Source organism: Symphalangus syndactylus, chromosome 7 (assembly GCF_028878055.3).
Source record: "Symphalangus syndactylus isolate Jambi chromosome 7, NHGRI_mSymSyn1-v2.1_pri, whole genome shotgun sequence".
Lineage (NCBI taxonomy): Eukaryota > Metazoa > Chordata > Mammalia > Primates > Hylobatidae > Symphalangus > Symphalangus syndactylus.
The window spans coordinates 83314530-83332781 of NC_072429.2; the positions used below are offsets into that span (position 1 = coordinate 83314530).

Below are 18252 nucleotides of genomic sequence, written 5' to 3' on the forward strand. Positions count from 1 at the left end.
AATTTCTGGGGAATATCTAGTCTGAGATTATTAGAAACCAGAAGGAAAAGAGACAGAAGATAAATAGACTGGAATCAAATAAGTGTCCAAGATCTTGAAACTTGGCTCTTGAATGAGGTGTGAATACTGCCAGTCCACCTAATAAAAGCATGGAGACAGGTATAGCTGTTCCATAGTAATAGCTTTAAAATCTTTCATCTCTGATTGTTGTGGATTCAAAATATTTCTAAATTCCATTATCCATTTGCATACCCTTCAGTCAAAAGATTTAGGATTAAATGCTCGTGTCACTGAGAATCCCTATTTGTAACTGGCGAAATCATCCAGTATTCCAGGATCACTAGAAGTAATGAGAAGTTGATAATATTGAAATGGTTTTCAGAAAAATAAGGACAGTGCAGTAAATTTTTTACAAATATAAACATATTTCATTTAAAGAACTGTCTTTGAAATATGAGATTGTTCTTTCCTTAAGCCTTTTTCCCTTATAATATAATTACTGTAGTCAATAGTAGGCTATTTATTGTTGTTTTTCACTTCCATACTTGGCAAAATTAAAAGTTGCCAGTCTTACGTTAGTCTCCACTTGTTTTCTTTGAAACTGTACTAAACTCTAAAAATCTAGAATGGGAACTACTACTATTGAAATTATCAGTGAGAACTTCTGTGATTTTCCTTTCCATCAAGCCCAGGGCTTAGAGGGAGGCATGTACAACTCACTGCCTTAGTTTTATTTAGAAAAACTGAAGCTTCATAGCAACTTTGAGTGAGCTGGAAAGAGTTTTCTCGCATCTAAGACATTTTCTTTAAAGGATAAATTGTATATCCTGGTTTCCATCAATCTCCAAGGAGCTGGATTAAAATATCATTGACTGCTGAAATATATATTACAACATAGTTCCTCAAAGTAGTATCTGTCATGATTTAATTATTGCTTCATCTGAATCCCTCTCACATTGAAGATTTACTCTATTTCCTAAAATTTAATTTCGTATCATTTGGTTATTTTAAAAAATATTTCTTAATTCCATTATCCATTTCCATAACCCTCAGTCAAAAGATTTAAGATTAAATGCTCATGTCACTGAGAATCTGTATTTGTAATTGGCAAAATCATCCAGTATTCCAGGATCACTAGAAGTAATGTGAAGTTGATAAAATTGAAAAATGTCCTATGTGATTTGACACAGACTTGAGAAAATACGAGGTCCCTGTGAGTTCAGTCCTAGGTGAGTTATGGTGCATTTGATGCTCTGTTGTTTTCTTCCTTCTTTCTCCTTTCCAGTGAAATCAGATGAGTTACAGACCATCAAGAAAGAATTAACCCAGATCAAAACTAAAATTGACTCCTTGCTAGGGCGCCTGGAGAAGATTGAGAAACAGCAAAAGGCGGAGGCAGGTAAGTGATCTGTGATCACAGACAGGTCAGAATTGAACCAGTGAAACGTTGTCAATCACAGAGGCAGTACAGGGCCAGGAAGACACTGGCTGAGTTTAACAGCATTTAATACAGATATGCCAACAATGTCTTTAAGCCAAGAGTTGCAATAATAAAATGTGATTTTTTTTTCTTTTAGAGAACATGAACTAATTCTTCTAAGATTCATACTAAAAATAAAAGGCAAGGAAAAGTGTTTTGATGGAATAATCAGTAGTAGTTGAGTCACAGTTGAAAGTTTATCTCAATATCAAGCAACCTTTCAGAAAATAAAATCAATTAACAGAATAATGCTATCAGGCTAACATAATATTCATATATAATTAAATTAACTGCAGCAAAATTTGACAGGTTTCAACAATTATTATAATGCCCAACTCCTGCCTTTGCTGCCACCCTGAAAGACTTCAGTACCGAAGTTCAGGAACATCAAGACTAAGAGCATGCACCTGGCTAACCACAGGCCAAGTTCTATGATTATATATTTTACAATTTAATAGCCTCTGTCATTGGAATTATCAGCCCTGACCCAGCTCCTTTCTAGTACCAGCCTAATGCTCTTTTCATATGGCTACAGATATTTTTTGAGTCACAAGTATATGAGAACTGGTATAAACTTAGAAGTAGGCCACAGTTTGAAAAGTGTGTTCTACAAGGCTTTAGATGCCTCAGAAGCCTCCTTGGAGTTAAGATAGGGATTAGGAAGAGATCCAGTAGGTAGACAAGATTTATGCCTCTTCGAATCCCAGCCCTTGCTCTGACCAGTGTAACTTCCCTGTATCTGTTCTAGATACTGGCATTCAACATAAGACTTAATTTGCTGGAAGAGTTCCACTTCTTATTAAATAAATAAATAAATAATAAAGTGTGAAAGCCCTTGATAAATCCAACCTCTTCATTTTGCAGATGAGAAAACAAAGGCTCAGGAAAGTAAATCGATTTTCCTAGACCTGTATATCTAGTTAGTGATAGACCTTGGTTTCAAACTCAGGGCTTGTAACTGAATTTAGCGCCCTTTCCCATTTACAGCCCCAATCTCAGGTTCTCCTCAGAGCTTTGTCCCAGGATTTCACTAAAGTAAGGCTATCTGGGTGACACCTAAATGATGAGAACTCATGGGGACCTAGGGCCCCTGAGCTACCACACACAGGAGCCTGTCAGTTTGTTGACTCATATCACTGGGGTGAGGGTTGGAGCGTACCCTTGGCGGTGAGCCATATAGGGCTCAAGAATGGAAAGAAGCAGATTTGAGGTGGTAGTGTAGCATAATGGATGAGAGAAATGAACTCTGGTTCAAATCATTATATACCACATACACAGTTTTCTCATTTATAAAATGATACTGATGGCTGCCTCACATGGTGAGTAATGAACAAAGTAGCATATGTAAACTACATAGCACAGAGTTAAAAATATAATAATTGGAGTCATCAAGGACTAGTAGCAACACACCCATGTACAGGCAAATGGACATTTCGTCCTACTTTCATACAGCCCATTTTTAAAAAACACAAGCCATGTACCTAGCACATGGTCGACTCACACTAACACTTGTTAAGGTAGATGAGGAATGATAGATTAAATGAATCTTTCTTAATTAAAGATTTCTGCCACAAATGTATTTCCAATTCAGAAAGGCATACTTGCCTATACTTTTTAATAAAAAAAATAGATTTTAGAAAGTTTTTACATGCTGTCTATGGCACTGAACTGTTACTGTACCTGAAATATTCTGTCATGTTGCCTAAATCAATATTTCCCTTTGAGGAACTCTGTAAAATTCATTATTATGTAAAACAACCCTTACAGCAAAGGACTTTGATAACCAATTTGCACTTCAGTTTAAAGGATTATGGAGAACTCATTTAAATATAAATCACCTCAAAGAGAAAAATGTGATCCTTATTCCATCATAATGTACCTTTCGGTTCGCTGCAATGACTAATACCTTCCACATATCTTTTTGGAAGATCATTTAGAAATGTAACACTAAAATTCAAAGCTTGCATCTTTTTTTCATGAGATGTCACTTACTTTCGAACATGTTTAAACTTTTCCAGTCGTGAGACAGTTGCTTTTAAAATAATAAGACTTAGTCCTTTGATATTTATGTCATATTTATGTCTTTAACTTAACTTTTTATGAAGAAAATGAATTAATTTAATTTGTAACTCCATTCTTTTAGTAATTGTTTCCTGGATAGTGTCTGTATTTATAGAAATAAAAGATACATGTTTTATATATTTTACTATATTTTCTTCATGAAAAGAAATCAGGGTTGCTTGGAAAGAATTAACACTACCTTATGGAAAGTGGAGTGAAATGCACTAAAATTCATTTTAAAATGCTCAATGGCTCCTTATTCAAGGGGACAGTCACTATAATGCTTAATTAGTTGAAAGCTAATTACTTGGTAGCTAGCATTTACTCTTCATTATTACTCTTTCATAAATTTCTCACTCCTAATTTACTATTAGTTATTTGATAGTGAAATTTTCCAGCACAGAAGTAATGGCAGGAAGGAGATGGAGAATCGGAAAGCGTGGGGAAGGACACACAACATGAGCTGTGCCTGAGGTCAAGTTCCATAGTGTCTTTTTTTTTGGAAGTAACTCCTAAGCTCTCAGTACATTACTTTGGATTTTCTATACCTTAAATTGCTCAAATAGATGTGTGTGTGGTGTCCTGTCATTTGAGATGGTTAAGTTCCTCAGAACAAGATCATGTCTTCTCTTCCCTAACTCTACCCAACACCAGGTATTATGTACTGGGCACAACTTAGCAAGTCATTTAACTCTGTTAGGTCTCAAGACTTTCAAAGGTAAACTAGAGGAATGGGTTATGGCCTCAAATGTATATGCTGGCTTCTAAAACTGTGATTACTGTGAATCCACCATGCATATATTATTTTTTCCATTATATCACACAACTTCTTTGCGGATATAGTGACTATGTAGATTATAGAAAACCACAAGTAACACTTAAAATCAGTTTGGCCAGCAATTTTGCCTCATTCTTAGATGATTCTTTTAAAAGAGCTGCATATAAGTTGCCACATATGCATAGCACAAATTACATGCTTTACGCAAAGATGTTAAGTGACCCAAAACAGTGAAAAGCACAAGAAGAAAAAGTAAAGACTGGATATCATGCAATGGCACAGTTACTCCATGGGTAACTACATTTTTTAAAAAATTACATTTCAAGTGCAGACTTTCTGAAGTGAAAAGGCAATTAGACATTATTTAGTTCAATTTTATTCTCACTGTTATTCCTGATACATGAGCAGCCAAGTTTGACTGGGACAATTCCAGTGATAACATTGGGATGTTAGACTTACGTCTTAGAGAGGTTACAAGCAGGAGTCCCACAAGATAAATTCATCCTACCCATATGTTTGGTATAAGAGATGAAATTTTCAAAAATAAATTAATGTCCAAAAATTGGAGTATTGTAAACAAATCTCAAGATATGAGTTCTTTTGAAAATATTGAACTTTTCAATACTGCTACTCAATCACTCTACACATGGCATGCACTTTTCAGTTTGCTAATATCTTTATCCAGCCAGTTCATGTCTTTATATTATCTACTTGGTCCCTGTTCACATTGATGTCTGAGACTCCTATTGTAGGTTTTCCTTACACTGAGCCAAAATGTATTTTGCTTTCACTTGGTTCAGTTATCACTTTTATGTTCTCTGAAAAGAAACTTCATGTCTAATTCTTTGTGATACAACAGTCAATTAAGTATTTAAAGGGAGTGGCTGGCCGCAGTGGCTCACGCCTGTAATCCTAGCACTTTGGGAGGCTGAGGCAAGTTGATCACTTGAGGTCAGGAGTTCGAGACCAGCCTGGCCAACATGGTGAAACCCTGTCTCTACGAAAAATACAAAAATTAGCCGGATGTGGTGGCACATGCCTGTAATCCCAGCTACTCAGGAGTCTGAGGCAGGAGAATTGCTTGAACCCAGGAGGTGGAAGTTGCAGTAAACCGAGATCACGCCACTGCACTTCAACCTGGGCAACAGCGAGATTCAATCTCAAAACAAATATATATATATATATATATATATATACACATACACACACACACACATATATATTTAAAGGGAGCTATAGTATTCTCACTCCTCCAAAACCTTTGAACAGAGAGTTGATATCATTGGGCTATGGGTATTCATCTTAACTGCATTCAAATTTTGATCACAGCATCTTAGAGGCCTTTTTGGTCTAGGGAAATATCAACGGTTCCTTTAGTTGCTTCTCATTTAACTTGGTTTTGCACCTTAAACTATTGCCGTCTCTCTTCTCTAGTCATTATGTTGTTTGTCAACACAGATTACGTTGCTCAGAACGGAAAGTGTTGCTCCAGATATGATCTGACTGCTGTAGCCTATAACATGACTACTATTCTGTTCTGAATACCTTACTGCTCTCATTGATACTTCAGATTGAATTGGTGATGCTTCTGGTTAAAGATGATGAATTAAACACATGAATTGAGCAGTGTTCTCTCTTGAAGCTGCATTAAAAACAAGGAAACGGTTTACCAGCTGGACAGGAGGTATACCTAATTTAGCACATCCTAGAAATCCAAGTCCAATTTTAATCACAAACTCCCAAAAAGCTCAGAATTCAAGGCATCATATTCCCCTGGAAAATAAATGGTTGAAAGTCTGTTTAGGAAACAGATTCCTATGTTCCAGCTATCCCTACTGCACTTTGAAAGAAGGCTGGAGAAGTTTCCTCTAGTGAAGGTAAAACAGTGAGTCTCAGGGCTGGTAGACGATAAGGAAACTTGAGAGCACTTAAAAGCAGAGAGGGGGAAAGTTTCCGTAATTACTGTAGAAAAGCCCACCTTCTCCCTGACTCAGCTACCAGAGCACTGTCAGGACACTAGAAGAGTCTTCATTTGAGAGCATGAGCAGCCCAAGAGGAAAAACTTAAAGATGCTGATAAAGGGTCAACTAAGGAAGCACTCAGCCAGACCACCTACAGAGACAGTATCTCTCTATACTTACAAAGTTGCCAGTCAATATTTTAATGCCCTACTGTTAATGTGAACAAACAAGAATCACCAGATCAAAGAACATATTTAATAAGCAAGTGCCAAAAAAAATAAGTCAGAGGAAACAAACATATACAGGAAGAATAAAACTTCAAAAAGAAAAAAAAAAAAAAAAAAACCACTGACTAATACCCTCAGAGAAATGAGAAGATACTGTAATAAAAGCATAAAATTATAAAACTGAGTATTCAAAGCGCTGATAAAAGAGCTTTTAGAAATTAACATATGATAGCACAAATAAATAACTCAATACAATGATTGGAAGACAAAATTGGAGAAACTCTCCCAGAAAATATGGAAAAAAAAACAGAAATGGAAAAAAAACAGAAATGGAAAATAGGGGAAGGATATGAGAATTAATTACACGATGAATATCTGAATAAGCTTTAGTTTCAGTTTTCGTAGGTCATCTCCATTCATTCTGAGTTGGGTTTCAGTTTACCTATGTGGGAACCCAAGGCACGGGAACCATCTCAGCCTAATGGCCTTCCAATTAACTGTTTTAATATGTCCTTTCTCTGAAAAGTACTAAAAAGAGTACTTCATCAAAACACAGTGATAAACCAAGAAGGAGGAAAAACAGAGCTTTCCTAAAGCATGGACTCTAAAAGCAACAAACAAAAGAAATTCTCAAGATAGATAGAGGTAACAGAGATCCTAGGAGATGAGCTGTGCAAGAGATCTGGAAAGAAATGAGTCCAGATCAGAACTGCTCAAAAGCTCTGGGATAGATTTTTTAAGACATCAAAATTGATGAAATAGCTACTGGGTGGGAAAGAGGATTGGTTGGGAAGGAGGGGTAAGTTTGTGTAAGTACATAAAGAGAACCACATAGAGAACTAATTTTTAAAACCTGAAGCAATTTTTAATCCTAGAGAAAATAAAATATTCTTCAGGAAAGAAAAAGTATTCATCCTGTACTAACAGCTTAGCTGCACAAAGTACTTTCACAGTAAAAATTATGTAAAAACTGAAAATTTATTAAATCCAATTTACAATAGGATTCTCTAGAGAGATGGGAAGTGAATGGGGATTGTAGGACCAAGAACTGAATCCTCAGCTTCCTAGGGATAATGTCAACAGATAGATAGTGCATAAAACTGATCAAGTAGCAATATAAACATTATTTAGAGATAGGAGTGCATGTATTTAAAATATTCAGCCAAGTGAGTGGAAAGTCTTTAAGGAGCTGGAAATGGTGAACAAAAAGCTGCTGTTTTTCATAGCAAGCTTGTAGAAATATTTGAGTACAAAAATTAAACATTTTAAAGAAGTTAAATATAAGGGGGAGAAAAGACATTGAGTTGTCTTTAGCAACTAGATCAAACCTTTCAACTGCTTACCAGAGTGCTTCCTGTAGCTATCCCTCAGTTAACTGTAAAGGCAAGATTGCCATGCACACTTATTAAAAGCAGCAAGGAAGGCTTTGTTCAAGACTATGGCAATAGGAGATAAAATTGAACTCAACCCTGAAAAAATAAAAGGCAGGATAATTTTTTGAATGCTAGAATGAGCTAAAGGCAGGCAGATTCTTGAATGCTGGAGCAAGCTAATGGAAAAGTATTAGAGGATGTTGGAGGAGCATATTTGGCCGCCATCTGTGTTTGCTAATTAGCTCTTATTAAAGTTAGGCTGCTACTCTCCCAAGGAGACTGGAAGACAATAGCCCTGTCTTATTCAATGATAACATGTCTATGAGATAGCTCCTGAATCTTAAGAAAAAATATTCCTGGGTTACAGAAAATGTGCCTCTCAAATGGGCAGAAAAAGAATTTATAATTGTAAGTTTGCTAAAGCAAACACTCTAAGGAAACGATGCTCCAGGGCTTATGGTCAGGAATAAACCTACCTGTAGTTTAGTCAAGTCAAGGGGAATATTGAAGCCATCTTGGGAATAACTCAATCACAGTCTTTCAAAATGGAATTGTTTCTCCTCACTTTCCTACCTAGATATACTCCTCTGTACCCCATCTCTGTCATCACTATTATATAAATCCTATCCATCAAATTGCCAGTCTCAACATTATCCTCTATTCCTACCATAGCAGTGTTGCCAAATCTTACCTTTGGTATATATTTCACCCTTTCTCTCTATTTTCCTAAAGATAACGCCAATACGCAAACCCTCATCATCTCTCACATGTTCTGTTGCATTCATCTTATTTTTTACACAAATTTATTGAGGTATATTTTACATAGAATAAAATTTACTCATTTCAAGAGTATAATTCAATGACTTAGTAATTTTACCAAGTGATACAACCATGACCACAAATCAGTTAGGACATTTTCATGTGCCCCTAAAAATCACCTTTTAGTTGGTCTCCACTTCTGGTTTGTTTCCTCCCCAATTCATCTTCCTTGTGGAAAACAGATTTACATTATCTAAGGTCCCAGACAGGAATAAAACAAAATTAGGTTCACATCCCACTAGAGACCTAGTTTAGCTCACTAGCTGAATGAAATTTGGAAAAGTACTTATAAAACCTATTAAATGGGGAAAATAATATCTCTACTAAAACCATTATTAGGTTTAAGTAAAGACAAGTATATGCCAGTAATTTTTAAATGATTTATGTTGCATTTATGTCATCTCAACAATCTAGGGTATTTCATGTGAACAACTTTGAAGCCATTTCCTCCAAAAATGTACTTACATAACTAATATATTCATCTAAAAACATTCTATGTAATTTTCCTGATGTTTATGTGGTTGATAGTAATACCATCCATAATAAGTTGCATTTTTCTAAATGGCATTTATTGGAACCATTGAGTTAAATTCATACTATATACAGGTGTTGTAATATAAAATTTTTCTTAAAATACAGTTTATACTAGTATGCAAAAACAATGATTCAAGGATACTAGCTTGGCTCTAGTGAATAATGTGACTGTTTTTGTATCAACATTCTTTCCAACCATCTGCTAAGTACAATTCAGCTAGCAATTGTCTAGCAATTAAACCAGCATGTCAAAAAACTTAATTGCCAACTCGACCAATTTTCGTAGTTATATTAATGATAATAGCTATGCAGCAAACTCAATTTAATAAAAATGCTTTGAACATAAATCCCAACAATTCTACCTTGTTTTCTGAATCATAGATAGCTTTTTGAAGTAGAGATGAGATGTGCAGAAAAAATATTTGAATATGAGGATTGGAATTTAATATTAAATTCTTTTCTTTCATGGCTTTTTGAAGCCTTAGGCATTTTCCCTTAAACAGAAATACTTAACTGTAATTTGTACTTCTTTTCCTTTGATAGTCATTGTTTAGCTAACTAGAACATGTGCCCCTAGCTAAACAGACTTCTTCATTCTTGAACTTAAAATTGGTTATTGAAGAGATTCGAAGTATTCCCTTGGTATGTCAAATTAGGCCTTCTTTTTTTAGAGATGTATTAGAAAACAGCCAAGGTTATAAGATCGGAAATTTTAACTTGGAATTCCAGCTCTTGCACTTATTACTGTGTGACCATGAGCACTTATTTGTGCCTCAGTTTCCCCATATGTAAAATGATAAATAAGCCTACATTGCAGTATATTTCAAGGACTAAAGTAAATGAATCTTACATGGTCAGCACTTCATAAGCACACACTAACTTGTAGCCATTATAAACCTTTTTTTTTGTAATCCATAATGTAGGTGTCTTAGAGGTGTCTTTTTACATAAGCTGTTGGCTTTTTGGTTTCTAATTGACTCTTTAAATAAAACCTAATACTCATTTCTCTTTTCACAAAAGAAGTGCTATGGTCATCCATCACTCTGACTTAAAGAAGCCAACAGAGACTCCAAAAGATGCCAGTGTTCAAAGGCAGCCCTCCTCCAATAAGCACTGGAAGACTTCACATTTCATTTTTCTCTTGAAGACTTGTCAATATAAACACAAACAATTTTCTTCCCAGAAAATTTCAGACCTCACATTTTACTTTGACTTTGTGTATGGGATTGTCATGTAGAATGTGGCAAGGAGGTTTTTCAGTTTTGTTTCTTTTTAAGTTATCTTGGATTTATATTTTTGTTACCATGGTGTGCAAAATTCAACTGTCACTTTAACTGAAATCAATTTGACACATTTGATATTTATTCTCATTAGTTGATTCCACAAGTCATTAATATATTCAGCAAACACTTAATTTGTGATTAAGGGTCTGAGTTAGCTACCAGGTAAACAAAGATGAATAATAAAAATGTTTCTGCCCCAAAGAAGCTTTAGTGGCAGAGAGAGAAATGCACATACACACAAACACACATACACACTCACACACTCACATTGACAATAAAAAGAGTGATGACTAGAAAAATGACTATATGCAAATAAAGAGAATTGTTTAAAGTTAAGAATAAACTAAACAACATTACTCATCTCTAAGAAAAGTAAAATTAGATAATTATTCATAAAAAAGAACAAGTTGCTTTATCTCTACTTCAGCAACATAATTACTGAATCAAAACTGCCTATTAAACTGTGAACCAACAGTTTAATAAAGAGGATGTGCTTTCATGTGTGATTTTATTCATGGAACCTATCATTGTTTAGTGATTATAATATTTCCCATTGAGATGATGACAAAAGCTATGTTGACTACCTATTACTAACGCACAAGCTGATTGTATTTGTTAAACTCCTATGAATCAATACCATTATAATTAAAGCTTTTTTCCTCTCGATTCAGATAATGACTTCCAAGCATTTAGCTTTGAAGTTAATGATTGGATGATGAGAATAATATATAGGATTTTTTGCAATGAACTGTATTAATATACCACTGCCTTTGAAATACATCATCAGAATCACATGTATATTGTATGTTAATACAAAAAGTAGAGTAACTATGTCTATGTACTATGTACTGTATTAGTTTGTTCTCATGCTGCTAATAAAGACATACCCAAGACTGGGTAACTTCAGAAAAGGAGGTTTAATGAACTCACAGTTCCATGTGGCTGGGGAGGCCTCACAATCATAGCAGAAAATGAAAGACACATCTTACATGGCAGCAGGCAAGAGAGAGTGAGAGTCAGGAGAAACAGGAAACCCCTTATAAAACCATCAGACCTTGTGAGACTTATTTACTATAATGGGGCCAACCACCCCCATCATTCAATTATCTCCCACTGGGTCCCTCCCACAATACGTGGGTATTATGGGAGCTACAATTCAAGATGAGATTTGGGTGGGGACACAGACAAACCATATCAGTATTGGACTATGCCTGTCTAAACATAGAACTAAAAAGGCCGTATTGAAACCAAAATCCAAAATAATCTTTGTAATGCCTGATTCTTAATGATCAGTAGGGGTGAATAATTTTGACATGGGAAATTTGTCTATAGCAATCAAGAAATAAATATAGATTCAACTCAAGAACTGTTTGTTTTGAGCCTGTTACGTTTGTGTGGTCTTTGCAGTTTAAAAAACACAGTCACATCTTTTTCTTCATTAGAGCACACAGCAGCTGAGATAGATGTTATTTTCATGCTTACCTTTTAGAGAAGAAAACTACAATTAATAGGACTAGTAATTAGCAGAAGTATGGATCTCAAACCCTATATCCTTCCTGATACCTTATCTCTTCATGTGCAAGGCATTCAGTGAGGCGTACAGAGCACATCAAAATGTTTTGATAACTGACTTGTATTGTGCTTTTCAGTTTACAAAAGATCAACTTCTATATCATCCTCTTTGAGTGTGACAACGATCTTCTGAGGCAATAGCTCAATTTCCAAGGAGCTTAAACACTAATGAGAAGAAGATAAGAAAACAGTAGAACTACCTATAAGACAGCATTTGATCAGGGCCTCGGTTGATCAAAGAGGGAAAGATTACATTCAGCTGGGAAAATCAGGAAAGTCAGCTTTCCTGATACAAGCTGCAACAAATTGATACATGAAGCCAGATGAGGACTATGCATGTTTAAAGTGTGGTCCTACAGGGGTCCTTTGAAAATCTGCTATGCTTCCTTGGCCAGAGATCTTCTAGAGAAAAAATTATACATATATATAATTTATATATATGTATAATTTTATAAATTATATTTATACACATACATACACACACATATACACATATATACACACATATATGTATACACATACATATACACACATATATGTATATATATTACACACACATATACACACATATATGTATATATATTACACACACATATATGTATATGTTACTTTCAACATCAAAAAGAGTTCTCAAAGAACAAATATTTCTGGAATCATTAGAGAAGAAATGGATATACTAGGCCAGTTGAATTCCTAATATATGTCAATCTTAAGCAAAAGTCCATATATGTGTTGTAACAAAAAGATAAACACAATGACTTAACATTGAGAACGTTTGGTTTTAAAAAATTTATAAGATTGAAAGCATTTTTCACTGTATAGAATTGTAAGAATCCCAAATTTCCATTTCTCCCTCTTTCTTGAGGTACCAACACCAGGTCTTGAAAGCTAGGGCATTTCCAACAAGTGGCAGGGTGACACAGAGTGGCAAGAAGTGAGCGGTTTAGATGATGTGTACAAAAACCTCTTTTAGGAGGAAGAGTGGGGGGCCAAAACCAGAGTAGCCACCTCCATTGTACACTCAAAGGATCAGTGATAGGAGAGGCAACAGAATAAAACAAGAGATGTGATTCATGGTAAAGGATTCAAAACTGTCCAACGCTCGAGCTAGTCGACCTATCACATCATTTTCTCAGTGGAGCCTACTAATAGATGTGTATGTGGGTTAACCTAGGTTACAGATCTAGAATTGTAGAGCATAATGAATGATATGTGGAAGGAAAATGAGAATAAAACCTAGAAATCTTCAGTAAGAGTAAAATTGAGAGTGTTTTTGGTCATTCTTGCCTTATTTACCTTCCTTTTAATTCAGAGAACTGAGTCTTCTCTAGATTAAATGGATTTTTTTTCTTTAACTCACTTTTACTTCTTAAATTGGATAATAATTTTCTATATTTAGAAAAAATCTTGGTTATATTTTACAATAACCACTTTATAGTCTTCATAGGACTTTCTGTGCTAAATGTTATATAGACATTAGGAAAAATGGGAAGAATTTATGTACTATACGTCCTTCCCTTAGTACATCTGTATATGCATATCAAGATAAAAAGTATAGTTTTAAAAGCAGAATTCACATCCTTACTGCACAAATAGTGTTGTTAAATAGAGAAATTTGAACCTAATAAGTTGATTTTAAAAACATCAAGGCATGTATAGCTTGTGTCTATTTATATGAAGTAAATGTCTTTCTCTTAATGAAAAAGAGCCTATGTTTTGGTCATTTATGATACCCATAGTAATTATTTCCAGCCTTGGTTTGATCTACTAGCTCTTTTCCTCCTCTGAAACAGAGCCTCAGACCCATGAGTGTTATTCTGTGATCTCAACAGGCTTCTTGATCTAAGCTCACTGTTGTTGTTATTCCTTCAACATATTCACAGTGAAGAGCATACCGTCTCCCTTTTGTATATAATAGAACACATTTATGTAGTCCTTTATAATTTGCAAAACATTTCCCAAATATATGCTCTGCTCATTCTCACAGTAAAACCGAGAGGTAGGTATAGATGAGGAAAGAATGACTTAATGTGCTTAAAGGACCTGCCCTGAACAAATGGCCAAAACTTAGACTCAAACTCAGTGTCTATAATTCTGTGGGTAAGTAACAAAGCTAGAGCTAGAATCTTGTCAACTAGAGCTCAGAGTAACTAAACTCTGACAACAGAGGCAAGGCACGGCGACCCTCTACTATTGTCTTATTTTCAATAAACTTTATCATTTGGAGAATTAAAATGCAAGAAGGTATAGATACACATTTATTTATAAAAGTATTATTTTAATTATAAACAATTTCTTGGAAAGAATATCTGCTTATTTGCTTATTTGTACATTATATTTATATCAGTTTGTTGATTTACATATTGGTTATGTTTGAAAAGTTTGGTGCTGAGACAAAATGTTTATATCAATGCTCATTTTCCTTTTATCTCACATTATGAAAAAGACCAGAAATGAATACCCTAAAGTTATTTATCTCTATAAACTACTTTTATTGTCATAAATTATCAATAAATAAGATTAAAAATTAGGCTATTTAAAAACTCAGATCAAAGGATAGACTAATCCTCTGATAAAAGATAATGCAGCAAAATTAGTGAAAACAACCAACTTTTGAATAGTCATGAACACATGGGAATAAGTTAGAGAAGGAGGAACATACAATGATCTAATTTATTGGATACCCAACATTTCTTTATATTATCATAGGGGATGAATACCACCCACTAGAGGAAATAATTATGATGCTGTCAGCACAATTTCCATTTGAGCAGGTTTCTATATGGAATGCACAGATCCTGACAACTAGAGGAAATTCTGCTAATGTGGAGTGTAGCTTCGTTTGTTGAGCACTTATTATTTGCAAGTCTCTATACTAACACTTTGATTCACTACACCAAACCCTGAAAGTTTAGTAAATAGTTGTCCTTATTGCGCTATGGATGAGAAAACTGAGACACATGGAGGGTTAATCATTTCCACTTTGCACACATCACAAAGCTATTAGGTGATGAAGCTCAACTTTGAACCCAGGTTGTCTGACCCCAGAATTTATGTTCTTAACTATTGAAGTTAACCACATCTGTCAACAGAATTTAGACTTCAAAATTTCAGGCGATTATTCACATAGACATGTTGTCTGAAAAACAACATATTTGCTTTTGTACTTTTTTCCTCAGTGAGTTTTTGTCTTCTTCACTTAGGTTTGAACTTGTCAATGAATTTTCTCCATCCTGCTTCCTTGAGTGAACAATTTCTATGTTGTATCTGATTTTTGCCATTTGTTTTTGCTCTATTTTCCTCTCAGAAAGATCATCTTTATTAGAAAGCACTATATATAAAATAAAGTAGCCAGAAAGATCAATCTGTTTATGTAAATCTTACTAATTTATATACTACTACCATCTGGATTCCCTAATTTTTGCTAATTCTGTTAAAATAAATATGCTTACATGTAACTGCACATAGAAATCTGTACATGATTTACATGATTGAAAAAATTCAACTTAAAGCATAATATTACCTTACCTTCTATACACCTTTAATAGCATATAGAGTTTACCCTTTCGTAGACTGTTTTTTCATAGTTTATCCAAATGGCTCATGAGCAACCCAAGGTAGTAGTCATTTGCTTTTTCCCCCCCAGAAGCTCAGAAGAAGCAATTGGAAGAGAGTCTAGTGCTGATCCAAGAGGAATGTGTGTCAGAGATTGCAGATCACTCTACAGAGGAGCCTGCTGAAGGAGGGCCAGATGCCGATGGAGAAGAGATGACAGATGGGATAGAGGAGGACTTCGATGAAGATGGGGGTCATGAGCTGGTAGGAACGAAACATTTGGTATTCACACCCTTTGGGTAACAACACTAGCATGTTAGCAACTCATTCATTCTAAAATAAGGATTAAATCATTTAGGGCTTATTTCTTTTATATGCATATATTTAAGGGAACACGAGTATAGTGCTTTGCACATAATAAGTGCTCAATACTTTATTGCTAACTTAAAATAGGAAGGTCTAAATGAAGGAGCAAAATAAATATCATATAAGAGATTAGGTATATTTAAAGTCCGAAATGAAAGATTCTCTCCAAAATGCTCCATTGCAAAAGGAACCTTGCATTTATGCAATTACAGTGAACTATATGTGGATATAATATCCTGGTAACAAACTACAATATACTGGAAGATACCTGGGTTACTAACTGACGATAATTATTTATACTATTTATATGGCCAACAGTCTTGTCTACAGTGTGCTCCCTAAGATGACCCTTTGGTAGATGGCCAGTTCACCGTTTTCAATGCCTGTACTGCCTGATAATCAGTTATTATGAGTTGGGAATTTGGCTAAGACCTGCTATTTACAAGTTGTATTTTCCTAATATTGTAATCATTATACTGCTGATTTCCAGATGTCCTTTCCTGCATAACCACATCACAGACTTGGTAAATGTATGCTGATGAGGATGTTATTTCTCATATTTTATGAAGCATGAAATTAAATATACTATCTCAAAGGACTAATAAAAATGATATGCAGGCAAGTGTGTGTGTATATGTTGCCAACTTCCAAATATCCATGGACTGATCATGTTAAACTTGCCTTATCCCAGGTAAAAATCAGATTCCAGTTTAATATTGTACCTTTTGTTACTTAACTCATTTTGTCATGGTGCTTGTTTTATCAATAGTTTCCAAGACAGCTGAATTGTATAGATTCTATATTGACTTTTAACATGCCAGCTCTGTTAAAATTTATGGCACTTTTATTATTTTTTGTTTATTTATTTAATTATTTTTGAGACAGATTCTCACTCTGTCACCCAGGCTGGAGTGCAGTAGCATGATCTCAGCTCACTGCAACCTCTGCCCCCCTGGTTCACGCAATTCTCCTGCCTCAGCCTCCTATGTAGCTGGGACTACAGGCGCCTGCCACCACATCCAGCTAATTTTTGTAATTTTAATAGAGATGTGGTTTCACCATGTTGGCCAGGCTGGTCTCAAACTCCTGACCTCAAGTGATCCGCCCACCTCGGCCTCCCAAAGAGCTGGGATTACATGTGTGAACCACTGCGCCCAGCCAGCACCTTCATTTAAACTTTTCAAATATGAACTTTTAACAACCACCCCTATTTCTATGAAAGTCTGTATCAGTTTGCAGAACTTAAGCACCTGTTCTTAGACTGACATTGATTTCAGGAATCTATTGATTAAGGATTAGAGTGAAGAACAAACAAATGTCCCAAATTGATTTTTTTCCAATCATTTTGTACTTTCCCAGGCTTCCTCATTCTGGTAAACAGCATCGCCATTCACATAGTTATTAAAACCAAAGACTAAGATCATCCTTGGCCCCCACCTTCATCCTTGTTAATTCTACTTCCAACTCACATCCCCAAAGTTAGTTACAACTCCACGACAAGTACTATGACCCAAGCCACCATCCCTGTTCTTCAGATTTTCCATAATATCTAAACTGGTTTTCTTGCTTCAACTCTTGCCTCATGCAACCCATTCTCCACAGAAGAAGGGTAAAAATCTTTATAAACTATCTGTCAGATAATGCCATTTCCTTGCTTAAAACCCTACAATGTTTTTCATCACACATAGAATCAAAATCCCAAAGAGTGTGAATGTAAGTTGTGATGAGATTAGGTGAAGGATGCCAGTAGAGAGAGAGAAGTTGGTGAAGAGAAAGAGAAAAGATCCCCAATGCTGAAAGGAAAGGGATCTAGACCACAAATATACATACCTGAAGACTCCTCCACTGCAAGTGACTGTGGTTAGTCTGAGGATGTTGTGGCAGGAGTTTGAGGGAGTTCAAGCACAAACTAAGAAAAGTCAGAGAGTGATAACCTCTGGGGAATGAGGAGAGATGGGTACTATCCAAGATTTGAGGGGAATGAAAAAGATTTGAAAAGGCTACTATGGAAAACACTAAAGATTACTAATTTAGAAAACATATAAAGATTGGCAGTGTTAGTAGCCAGTTAAGGTTAAAGATCAAGAATTAAGATAGCAGTATTTTGCAAACTTTAAGATGTATCAGAACTACTTAGAGAACTTTGTAAAAACACAGATTCTTGTATCCCATTCTGACAGATTCTGATTCAGTATGCTGAAGGGGGCTCTAGGAATTTGTATTTGTAACATGTTCCTAAATTA

The 18252-nt window shown here is 35.1% G+C and overlaps 1 protein-coding gene across 25 annotated transcripts in view; it reads left to right on the plus strand.

Annotated features, from left to right (window-relative positions):
• RALYL (RALY RNA binding protein like) overlaps positions 1-18252 on the plus strand; it is a 728119-nt gene that overhangs the window by 672752 nt on the left and 37115 nt on the right. For 19 of the 25 annotated variants that reach the window (XM_055286644.2, XM_055286654.2, XM_055286638.2 and 16 more), the window contains 2 exons: positions 1286-1399; positions 15735-15907. In XM_055286644.2, coding sequence (XP_055142619.1) covers positions 1286-1399; positions 15735-15907 — 287 coding nt within the window. The remainder of the gene's footprint in view (positions 1-1285; positions 1400-15734; positions 15908-18252) is intronic. The other 6 variants (XM_055286649.2, XM_055286650.2, XM_055286648.2 and 3 more) reach the window with 2 other exon arrangements.